This window comes from Mytilinidion resinicola, assembly GCF_010093595.1.
Source record: "Mytilinidion resinicola strain CBS 304.34 unplaced genomic scaffold BDZ99scaffold_11, whole genome shotgun sequence".
In the NCBI taxonomy this organism is placed as follows: Eukaryota; Fungi; Ascomycota; class Dothideomycetes; order Mytilinidiales; family Mytilinidiaceae; genus Mytilinidion; species Mytilinidion resinicola.
The window spans coordinates 1,322,113-1,335,375 of NW_022985447.1; the positions used below are offsets into that span (position 1 = coordinate 1,322,113).

Below are 13,263 nucleotides of genomic sequence, written 5' to 3' on the forward strand. Positions count from 1 at the left end.
AGACCTTAATTAATTATTACCTTACCTTTTAAAGACTATTGCACCCCAATAACAACTTGCCTATACCCTGCCTTAGTGTAAGACACTTAGAAGGTATAGAAAAGACGACCTGTTATACTAGGCTTATATACCGCGCACTATATAAGTATTTACTGCTACTATTTAAGGGATAACTATTAAAAAGGAATAGGTTATAAAAGCTAACCTATTAATTATACCTGTATATTTAGAACACTAGGGCTAAAGTATTCTAGCGCATAGTATAATTAATAGTAGCTATAAAAGGAAAGCGCTAGTTAATAAAAACTAGGTAAAGTATTACTATATCCTAATAATTCCGCTTAAGTACCCTTTTTACCTAGAACTGGCTAATAAAGGCAATTCCGAAGCGGGTAAAGTAACCTATACTATTTAGGTTTAATTACGGATAAATAAATATTTAGAAACTGTTTAAATAGGGGTAACTAAACTAAGTTATTACCCAATTATTCTAGGAATTCTATAGCTACGCCTATATAATCCTATACCGGACTAGTCCTGTAATATACTATAGTTTATAAGCTAGTACTATTATAAACACTGCAATATACTATAAAAAGCAATATATATATAAGGAATTGCTAATATTCTAAAAAAGAACCGCCCGGAGTACCTGCCGCCTGCACTAAAAAACCTAAAAAGGAAGAATATAGCACCTGTTTCCTTACGCGTATATAGCGCCTACCTATAAAAAGAATATAAACTCTTCTCTATATTACTAGATAATATTAACTATATTCTATCTAAGAAAAAAGGCTTTAACCTAGACTGCCTGCCTAAAGAACTATAAAAGTTTACTAATATTTTTTCGCCTAAAAATACTAACTACCTGCTACTGCACCGCCTGTATAACTATAAAATTAAGTTAGAAAAAGGAAAAACGCCCTTTTTTAAACCTTTATACCTAATATCCTATAATAAGCTAATAGCTTTAAAAGAATAGGTAGCAGATAATCTAAAGAAAGGATTTATCCGCCCTAGCTCTTCGCCTACTGCGTTACCTATATTATTTATAAAAAAGCCTAGAAAAGGCCTCCGCTTCTGCGTTAACTACTAAGCGCTAAATACTATAATAGTTAAAGACCGCTACCCGCTACTATTAATAAAGGAAACCTTAAGCAACCTAAAGGGGATAAAGTACTTTATAAAAATTAATATTATATCTGCCTTTAATAACCTATATATAAAAAAGGGTTAAGAATAGCTTACTATATTCTAAACCCGACTAGAACTGTTTAAAACCTTAGTAATACTGTTTAGGCTTACCGGAGCCCCTGTAATATTCTAATAATTTATAAATAATACTTTATAAGAGCATCTTAATATTTTCTATACTACCTACCTAAATAATATTCTAATTTACAGCCGGAACTAAACTAAACACCTAAAGTATATCTATACTATACTAAAACTGCTATAAAAAGCAGAACTCTATATAAAAATTAAGAAATATAAGTTCTTTACTAAAAAAACAATATTCCTGGGCATTATTATAGGAGCTAACGGCCTGTAAATAGACCTAGAAAAGATTAAAGCTATAATAGACTAGAAGACACTAACTTACCTAACCGATATATAAGCTTTTATAGGATTTAGAAACTTCTACCGCTAATTTATTAAAAACTTTTTAAAGATTATTACTCTACTAGTACGCCTAATAAAGAAGGGCGTTGCCTTTATATAGAATACTGCCTGTTAGAAAGCTTTTACTAAATTAAAAAAAGCCTTTACCTCTGCACCTATTCTAGTACTATTTAACTAGAATAAGCCTATTATTATAGAAATAGATATATCTAATTATATTTTAGCTGGCGTCTTATTATAGTATAGAAATAACAGAATCCTGCGCCCTATTATATTCTTTTTAAAAAAGCACTTAGTTATAGAATATAACTACACTATTAGAGACACTATTAGGAGACACTATAAGCCTAGGAAAACGCCTAAATACGAGCCGAGCCGGCGTGACGTACTGAAGAGGCTCGCGGTTAAGGCCACAGCACTAGCCCCGAGGTACGAAGGGCAGTCAGACAACTCGTATAAGCTCTTAAGACGAGGAGCAATACAGGAAGCGTACGAGGAAAGGTGGAGGGACGAATGGGAGGCCCACAGGAAGAAACGAAGGGGCCCCCCTACGCCGGCCCTCAACACGAAATGGAACAAGAATCAGGCAACTAAACACCACAAGCTTACAAAAGCAGAGAGCTCAATTATCACGCTCCTACGAACGGAACACATAGGGCTTAACGCATACCTGCACCGCATAAGGGTACCCAATCACCCTTCGCCCGCGTGCCCCTGCGGGCATATACCACAGTCTCCAAAGCACGTAGTAATGCACTGTGAACGACACCGCAACGGCAGAGGCGATATGTTCTTTAAGGCCAGAACAAGAACGTATATGCAGCTGTACAAAGACCACAAGGGAAATAAGGCCGTTTCGCAATGGTTCCTGCACCAGACAGACCTCCTACCCTACCTCTCTATAGCTAGAGAGATGGCAACGGAAAAGCTGGCTATACAGCCAGCCGACTCGTATAGCCACGCCCCAAGAACAGAACTACATGCACGCACGCACATTGCATAACCACAGGCACGCCCGCAACAGGGCAACCCCCCCAATTTCCTATTGTCCTTCAATTCAATACCTTGGCTTTTGAGAAAAAGGGCACGCGCGTACGGCAAGGGCACGCGCGCCCTAACGCGGACCCCGGACCTTACTAACCTTTTGGACACCGTACAACCCTGGAACCTAGGGCCTACGGACACCGGATCGATCCTGGAGAATGCATCAAGATGGCTTACTCCGTGGCGATGCTCACAGAGCTGCCACGCGTCCCCCACAGCCGCGCAGAAACAAAAGGAACGCAAGGCGTTATACACTGTAGAAAACAAGGTTTTCACCCGACCGCTATAGAGCGAACGGTTTCCCTTTGTAAATAAAACCTAGATAGTACTGCCGCATGGACCCTAACGGGAGCTAAATCGGCCTAATAGAACCTAATAATAATAATAATAATAATAAATAATAGAATATAACTATAAAATATATAATAAGGAACTGCTTACTATTATTTAATACTTTAAAAAATAGAGACTAGAGCTTAAGGGCGCCGCCTTACCTATTAAAGTTATTACTAACTACTATAATCTAAAGTACTTTATAATAATAAAACTACTAAACCGCCGCCAGGCCTGCTAGTTTAAATTCCTGTCCTATTTTAACTTTAAAATTATATATTAACCCGGAAAACTTAGGGTAAAGCCCGATTTTCTAACTAGAAGATTAGAGAACCTGCCTAAAAAAGGAGATAAATATCTCTGCTACTAGAGCTAGATAATTCTAAAAAGATTAAACTTTAAAAATAAAATAGAAAAGAAAACTATAAGGAAAGTAACCTTTAAAAATAAAGCTAAAATAATAGCTTTAGCACCTGTAAAAACCCGGTAAAAAGGCTTATTACCAACTCCTCTAGACAACGCCCTATAAAATAAATAAAAAACTAAAAGAAATATAGAACTACCCTTTATAATTACCGCCCTACTAAAAACAGTATATAAAAAAGACCTTATCCTGCTATTAGTTCTAAAAACCTTAGAAAAAGAACACTGCTATTATATAAAGCTTATATTAGCTAAATACTAGAAAAAAGGTAGATACTTATACTATTAGAACTGCTTATATATACCCGACTATAATAAACTAAAGGTAGAACTTCTGCGTATATACTACAGGAACGCTATTACCGGCTACTCTAGAAAATCTAAAATATATAGCCTAATAGCCCGCAGTTACTACTAGCCTAGAATACTACCTTATATAAACTATTAGGTTAGGAACTGCTAAATATATAAAAGAACTACTTTATTATAAAAAGCCTACTAGGGTATTCTAAAGCCGTTACCTATTCCTAAAAAAGCCTAGTATAATATATTAATAGATTTTATTACGCACCTGCTATATAGCAGAAAGTATAATATAATCCTTATTATAGTAAACCGCCTAACTAAAATAAAATACTTTCTTACCTATAAAGGGACCTATAATACGGAAGATATTATAAAACTTTTCCTAAAAAATATCTAGAAACTATACAGCCTGCCTGCCTCTATTATATCTAACTAAGGGCCCTAGTTTATAGCTAAATTCTAGAAATACCTAACTAGCCGCCTAAAAATTAACTGCCTACTATTAACTATATACTATTCTAAAACTAATAGCTAGACTAAGAAAGCTAATACTATTCTAAAATAGTATTTATAGGTATATATATTCTATTTATAGAATAACTTAGCTAAATAGCTGCCTTTAGCTAAACTATTAATTAATACTATAAATTCTAAAAGCACCTATATCTCCCCCTTTTTTATAAACTACGGCTTCTACCTATATTTAGGTTTTAAGCTAGTTAAACTATTAACCCGCCCGCCTGCTAGAAATACTAAGCGCTTTACTAAGTATATAAAAGAAATTCTAGAATATTTAAAGTCTAAACTTACTACCTTTTATACCTAATATAAGGATAATATAAACTATAACTATTGCCCTGCTTATAACTATTAAGTTAATAACTTAGTATAGTTAAATACTAAAAATATTAAAACCCTCTACTCCTAGAAAAAGCTAGATTAAAAGAATTTTAAACTATTCTGCATAGAGAAGGTTATTAGCCCTTATATATACTACCTAACCTTACTAAAAAGTATACGCAACTATAATATCTTCTATATTAGTTTACTAAAACCTGCTGTAAATAATCCGCTGCCCGGCTAGTATTAAAAACTACTGCCGCTAGTTAAAGTTAAAGGCTTAGAGAAGTAAAAAGTTAAGAAAGTTATTAACTCTTAATAGGAGCGTTGCAGTTATAGCTGCCCCCGCCTAAAGTATATAGTAAAGTAAACCGGATATAACAAAGTTATAGAAGAGCCCGCTAACTATTTAGAATATACCGAGGAAGCTATCCGGTTATTCTATCGCTATTACCCTAAAAAGCCCGGTTCTTAGGCCTTAATAGAGTTCGGCCGTAAAAAAGGGAGTACTATTACGGCTTAAATAGTAAAGCTTGCTATATAGCGTAACACGTAATATTAGGACCCGGCGAGAGGCCTTATTATAAGGGCCTATGCGAGCCTTAGCAGGAGTATACCTGCTAACTGCTGCCCTGCCTTTTTATAGCTCCTTAAGCTATATTTTATTATTTAACCCGCCTACCTGCTGTATATTATAGAACACGTAGTAAATTTAGTTATTACTTCTACCTACCTGCCCGAGCTAGCTAAGGTAATCCTGCCGCCTAAAACTATAATAGTATTTAAGCTTTTAGTTATTTAGAGATATATAAAATAGACTAAGCTATAGTAGGGTATATAATAGAGTACTATTAAAGGAAAGCAAATATATTTTATTTTATAAGCTGTTAAGATAATAATATTAGATAGGTTATAAAAAGCTTTTTTATAGTAGTTCTATAGCGGAAATAGATTATAGTTTAGGCGATAGCTATAGGTCCGGTATATTAGTATACTAATTAGAAAAGGTAGTATAGTTAGAAAAGTAAAAAAGTTAAGTAGTAATAATAAGCGATACTGCTATATACTAGTCTAAGGTAGGTAAAGCGTATACTAAAAGTTTTATAATTTTTACGCTTTTATAATTACCTAGTATATATAGATATAAAAAACATAATATAATTAACCCTATAGCATTTTAGAAATACAACCTAAAAAGGGCCTCTAGGGGCTATCTAAGGCCCTGCAAATAATTATACGCAGCCTTAAAGCCCTATAAGTAGTGCTGGCGGCGTTGCAGTAGGTATACCGCGAATTGCAACCCCTAACGCGTAGCCGCCCTAGCAATAGCATTAATAATAATAATAACAACAACGCTAAAACTAATACTAAAACCTAAAGCCTATTAAAAACATCTACTAGGACGTCTAAGACCTTGTTAACAAAGTATATAGTATATAAAACCTTCTGCGGAATAAGCTAATCTAATTCCTTAAAATAAATGCGATCGTCTAAACCCTTTATAACTTTATAAAACGCGTTCTATTTAGCCTTTTAGATACCGCGAATAACCTACGGCAGATACTATAGAAAAAGCTAATAAAGATAATAAAGGACACGAAAAAGGAGGTACACGCGTTGTTAACGCACGGGAAGACGTATACTGCAGCAGCAGCAGCAGCAGTAGCAGTAGCAGTAGCAGGCATAATACTATTAGCTATACTAAGCGGTATAGCTGCGCAATATAGGAAGGCAGCAGGAAATAGGCAGTATATAGGGCAACCTATAAATATCTATAAAATTACTATCTATATTAAAAATAATAATAAGCAAACTATAACTGCAGCAGATATAAATATAACTATTACCTAGAAGCTTTAAGCAGCTAGACCACCGGATATAATAAAGATTAGCGGTATAAAGAAGCTATAGAGTGGAGATATTAAGGTATATATCGCGGATAAGGCTATAAAAAAAGCACTGCTTAAAAAGAGGGAATAGGTGTAGGTGCTAGGCAAGACAGCACGCATATAACTGCCCGCAGTGCTAATAGAGGTATATAGAGTACCTAAAAACTTAGACCTAGAAAGCTAAATACTTAAAGATAATATTATTAGGGCTAACGCGATAATTAACCCAGGCCTAGTTATCGAGAAAATAACGTAGAAAAATAAAAAGGGTATTAAGGCTACGCGAAAGGACCTAGGCCGACACGCTAGCTTAATTATTACCAGCGTGCGTATAGAAGCAATAGTAAATAAAGCTATTATAAAGGGATTTATAATAAGTAGATAATTACTAATAGCCTTAAGATATAAAGCAGGCTTTATAGCTATATAGTACTTTAGATGCTAGAGCTATAGGTATATTATAAAACACTATAAGAAGGATATCCGATATATAGTATGCGTAGGGGAATATAATATAAGATAATACACAGTAATAGATACTAAGAAGTGCGCTAACTATAAAAGAAACCACCCGGTATATAGTACTAAATATAGCGTAAGAAAAGGGGCCTAGCTACAGGCTATATTAAAAAAGTAGGCAATACTATACTAATATAACACTAATAAGGGGCCGAGCTTATATACGCTTTAGGCCCTGCTAGAAGTGTATATAACCTTAACCTAGTCTAGGAAAAAGAAAGCTGCTAATAATAACGCATGTAAAGGTAGTATAGAACTAGGGCTAGCGCTAATAGTACTAAAAAGAGTAGAATAACTAAAGATATTTAAGTATCCTAATAAGAACCTAAGCTAGCCGAAGATTAATAGAATAATACAGACTGCTTGTTTAATATAGTAATCTTCCTATCTAACGCCTTTTTAGATACTATATACTTTTTACTTTTTATTGCTATTTTTACAGCCTTTAACTTAGTTAACTTAATTAATAATATATAGAGATAACGTATTCCACTACCGAGCCGGCTAAACTACTAAGCCGGCTACTTTTCCTTAGCATAACCAACACTATATTTACACAGCAATGCATTAATAACGCAGCGATTATCTATTTTAGTAAGAAGGCAGTATTAATCTCGCGCTTTAAGCCTTTACCTCTGGTTAATTTAGGACTATATAACGCGCTGCAGCAGCTTTTAACATATAATATTAGCGGCTCTCTAATCGGCTCCACGGAATTATATTTCGACCTTAATTACGACTAAACTGCCTAAAGCTTACTGCGACCGAAGAGCACATAATTATATAATATATCCTTAACCTAGACTTATAAGGATTTGCGCCCCGGTTGTGTAAGATGGCAGATATAGCAGATAAAGTACTGGCTGCGCGTAGTAGGACACTAGTGGGCAAGAACTAGACTTAACGGTTTATATCTTATATAAAGAAGCTTAAAATAGCTTTTAATCGGGCAAAAAACTACTAGAGGATACTCTAGGAAGACCTAGAAGTTATTAATACGTGGTTTACTCTTGTGCAAGAGACTATAGCTAAGTATAGCGTCCACCTAGATAACATCTATAACTTTAACAAGACTGGCTTTTAAATAGGTATAATTAGTATAATAAAGGTTATTATAGGTTTAGAAAGATGTATAAGGCCCAATCTTATTCAACTAGGCAACTAAAAGTAGGTTATAGTTATCCAGAGCATCTGCGCTGCCGGATATATAACCCTACTATTTATTATCTATAAAAAACGCGTTTATATCTCTGTATAGTATAAGGAAGCAGAAATACTATATAATTAGAAGCTTTCTATCTCTAAAAACAGCTGGACTAATAATAAGCTTAGTTTTAAGTAGTTAAAGCACTTTAATATATATATAAAGGCGCGTTAGGTAGGGTTATATAGGTTGCTGATTTTAGACGGCTATAAAAGCCACCTTAACTAAGATTTTAAGGATTATTATATTAAACAATAAATCCTTACCCTCTATATACCTGCGCATTTATTATATATACTTTAGCTACTTAATATAGTATACTTCTTACTATTAAAGCTAAAGTACTCTTAATATATATAAGACTTAGCACGCCGACGCGTCTACTATATTAATAAAGAAGGCTTCCTACCAGCCTTTAAAAACGCGTTTTTTAATATATTTATATATAAGAACTATAAGAAGGCCTTTAAGGCCTCTAAATTAGTTCCTATTAATATATAGGTAGTTCTTAATCGCCTTAATATACAGTTACGGACTCTACTACTAGCACCTCTACTAGAAACACTATAGCAATTAAAGACCCTAAGTAATATATATAAATTTGGATTATAGTTAAGGCTAGTAAGCAATTCCTTTATATAGTTACTAATAACTGCCTAAAAAGGCTTTTTAAAGCTTATTAAAGGAGCCGAAGAAATGCTACACAAAAATATGCTTATTAAAGCCCGGGTTAAAAAGCTTAAAGAGTAACTAGCAGAGATAACTAAGCGTAAAAGTTATAAAAGAAAGCGAATCCAGACTGGCGGTATAATAGAGTATAGTACAGCAGCGTTGTATATAGCTGCTGAAGTGTCTGGAGCATCTAATCCACGGAAAAAGGTAGGTAGTAGAGATGGTGCAAATAGGGCTCTACTAGCTCAACGGCGCTGTGGAAACTGTGGAGAGGCTGGGCATAATACGCGTACGTGTAAAAAGGATTAAGAAGCTTCTTCTAAATCTAATCTAAGTGTGTCGTATATAAGTTCTATAGCTGGTTGCGAATAAATTAACTGCGCGCACATGGTGTTGGTTGTACTAAGGAAAAGTAGCCGGCTCGGTGGTTTAGCCGGCTTAGTAGTGGAATACGTTATAGTAAAAGTATAGAAAAAAACTATAGAACTATTAAACGGGCGTATAACCGGTGTATAAAGTAGGTAAGAAAGTATAGAGCAGTTTTTGCGCTAGATAAATACTACCTAATATACTTTATAAGAGCCTATAAAAACACAATATAGTTATTCTAATAAGCTGTTAGAAATCGAAGCTAAAAGGAGTTCTAAGGGGCTTCTTAAGGCACTTAGAGCAATTATACGTAATTATAAAGCCCTCCGGGTAGTAGTAGTAGTATTGCAGTAGGTTAAATTTTTCCTGTAACCCCTAACCTTAGATTGCACTTGCAATAATAATAACAACAACACCTATAATAATAATATAACTAAAAGCCCCTTCTTAACACGTACGGAAGCGTTGTAAGCGCACTTAATAAAGTACAATAAATATAAAGCGCCCTACGGAGTTAGCCCCTTAATACTATTAGCATAGATTTCCTCTAGGCTATAGTCGCGTGTATTAATAACGCGTTCTTCGGACTTATAGAGGCTAAGGAAGAACTCTACTATATATAAAGAACTATAGATAAACGGAAGAACGCGCTATAGAAGGAACTAATAAAGGAGATAAAGAATATAAGGAAGAGTATTAGCAAGCTAAAAGCTTAAGGAAATAAGGCATACGCAGCTGTAGTAGTAAGGGCCCCAATAGTAATACAAATTGGGCAAGCTATATAAATTGGATAGGACGCGAGAATCGGATAGAATGCAATAAATAACCTCTATAAAATTAACATCTATATTAAAAACAACGCCTAGCGAGCGGCTAACGCGATATATATAAACAACTATATTATAAAAAAGCTATAAGCGGCGGGAGAGCCGGAAACTATAAAGATTAGTAGTATTAGAAAGCTATAAAGTGGTAATATTAAGGCAATTATTGCGGATAAGCTATTAAAAAACGCCCTTCTAAAGAAGAAGGATTAGGTTTTTATCCTAGGCTTCTCTGCTACTATACGCACGCCTACAGTGCTTATTAAAGTACACGGCATGCCTAAGGAGATGGACTTTAATAACCCGAGTCTATAGAAGAATATAATAGAAAACAACGTAACCTATAACCTAGAACTTACAATTAATAAGATTATATAGAAGAATAAGGCAGCTATTACTATAGCGCGGGTAAACCTAGTATAGTGTATAAGCTCGGCTATTATAGGCGTATAAATAGAAGTAATAGTAAACAACGCTATTAATAACAGTATTACTTAAAGAGGCTATATACTTAACGCCTTAAGGTATAAGGCAGGATTTGCAGCCACGTAGTGCTTTAACTGCTAGGGCTATAGGCACGTTATAAGGTACTGTAAAAAGAACGTTAAATACGCAGTATACGCAGGCGAGTATAATATAAAAGTGTGCCCGGACAAGACTATTAAGAAATGCGCAAACTGTAATAAAAACCACCTGTTATATAGTGCTAAATGCACTGTTCGAAAAAGGGCCTAGCAAAGGGCCCTTAATAAGAAATAGATAACACTATACTAATATACTATAGAGCGCAATAAACTATATATATTCTAAGCGCAGTTATATAATAAATAATAGTATATAAAGAAGATAGCTCTAAAAAAGAGGGTATAATATATAGAGGAGTTTAAAATATAAGTAGAAAAGCCCTTTTCTATAAACTCTATAGCATCTATAGCTTCTACTATACCTGTACTCTTAAAAAGACCTGGACCTAGGCGGCTAAAAAAGGTGCTTATAGCAGATAAGGACTAGCCCGCTATTAATAAGGTATTTAGAATTAGAAGTAGAACGCAGCCCGCCCAATTTACGCGACCTAACCGATTAGCTACGCTGCCGGAAGTATTATTACAGCTAGCTATATAAACTATATACGGCGGAGGCGATTAGCTAATATTAAGCGGAGAGGTTTAAATACTATTATTATAAGACAACCTAGCCAACTAATAGATCTACGCTAAGCAAAGAACCTAAGTAGATAACGGGTAAGCTAAGAAATAACAAAAGGACACTAAAATAAGCTAATATTAGAACAACCGAATAACCTTACTATTATATAGTATAACGTCTATAAGATCTTAATAACCTAAAAGGAGCTCCTTAAAAAAGCGGAGAACGCCAGCCTGTAACCTATAGTACTAGCTATATAAAAACTATAAAAAAACCTATATAGGTAGGGGCAGAGGTATATAGTATATATAACGTATATAATAAAGTTATACTATCTACTATATATAGGAGAGGAATATATAAGAGCCTGTATATATATTAATAAACAACTAGATATTAATAAGTAGTTAGTTATACACTACTTACTAGATCTTAACACCCTTTTCCTTTATATAGGGGAAAAGAGGATCTATATTTATAATATCTATAACCCGAACCCTAATAGTATTATACAGAAACTACCTCTACTGCTAAATAATACTAAAGCGGAATATATTCTTATTAGAGATATAAACCTATACTATCCGCTATAGGAAGAAGTTTAAGTTATATAAATTAAGAAGTAAGCAGAGGAGCTCCTCCGTATTACGCGCAAAGCAGGCATAGACCTAGCTATAGAAAAAGGGCTAGAGATATAGGTAAAAGGAATATTATAGTCTATAATTAACCTTACGTTTATAATAGGGTGGCTAATAGAATAAATAATTTCCTCTATAGTATAAAAGGAATAGAACTGCAACTCTAATTACCAGCCTATATACACGGAGTTTAATATCTTACTATTAAAGGCAGCCGAACCCCTGCAGCGTAGGCTATAGAAGGATATAGTATAGAAAAAAGTATAAAAGAACCTAGTAATATAGCTAAATAAGCTAGAAACTTAGAATAACCCGCAGGAGACGGAGGAAAATCTTAATATATTTGCACACCGCCTATATAAGTATATATAAGCTATAATAGACAAAACTATACCACTTATAAAGCTATTAAAATAAGTATTACCTATATAGTTAATAGAGTGCACTAAGAAAGTATAGAAGATAAGGCGGGCCTATAGAACCTAGCGCTTATTAAGAATAGTAGAGGACTAGATTTTGTATAAAGTATAGTATAATAGAAAGAAGAGGGCTATATATAAAAAAAGTATAAAAGTATAGCGCCGCGCAGTAGATAAAATTACGTTAGATCCGAAAGGCGTATAGAAGCTAGCTAAATAGGGTAGAACTATTAGAAAAAAACCACGGCCACCGCCTTAATTTCCCCTTTTTTTACGGCCTAACAACGCAACGCTCTATATAAATAATAAGACTAAGGCCTAAATACTTATAGAATAGTTCTTCCTACTTTTTATAGAGGTAGACCTTTCTAATATTAAAGGATACTAATACCTAGAGCTGTATAAGTCCTTATAAAATATTATAGTAGAAGATATCCTCTCTACGCTAATAGGAATAGCCCCGGATAAGGCCCCGGGTATTATAAAAATAACTAACAGGATTTTTAAGAAATATAAAACGCAGCTAGTACTAACGCTAGCTAGGTTCTTTACTAGGTGTATATATATAGGGCACTACCTATAGCTATATAAAAAATTAATTACTATAGTGCTATATAAGCTTTAGAAAGTGTTCTATAATATAGCAAAGTTATATAGGCTAATTGCGCTGCTGGAAATAGTAGGTAAGCTGCTTAAACGTATTATAGCACGAAAACTATCTAAAATAGCAGAGGAGAAAGGCATGCTCCTACCGAGCTAAATAGGCGTAAGGCCCGAACAATCTATATAAATAGCACTAGAACTTCTTATAGAACAAATATAAACTATATAAAAGGGCAACTTTTACCTTATTACCTTTTTTTTTAGCCTGGATATCTTAGGGGCCTTTAATAGAGTATTTTATAAAAGAATAATATATAACCTACAGGTCTAATATATACCGGAATAGATAGTCTAATTTATAGAATTATTCCTATAGAACCGAACTATAAGACTCTCTATTAGAAAATATAT

The 13,263-nt window shown here is 34.1% G+C and overlaps 1 protein-coding gene across 1 annotated transcript; it reads left to right on the forward strand.

Annotated features, from left to right (window-relative positions):
* Positions 1-8,946: 8,946 nt before the first annotated feature.
* On the forward strand, positions 8,947-9,162 carry BDZ99DRAFT_360316 (uncharacterized protein; the record flags this gene model as incomplete). Its single annotated transcript, XM_033714668.1, has 1 exon — positions 8,947-9,162. A coding segment is annotated over one exon (216 nt), but the record flags the coding sequence as incomplete, so codon positions are not given.
* Positions 9,163-13,263: the final 4,101 nt, after the last annotated feature.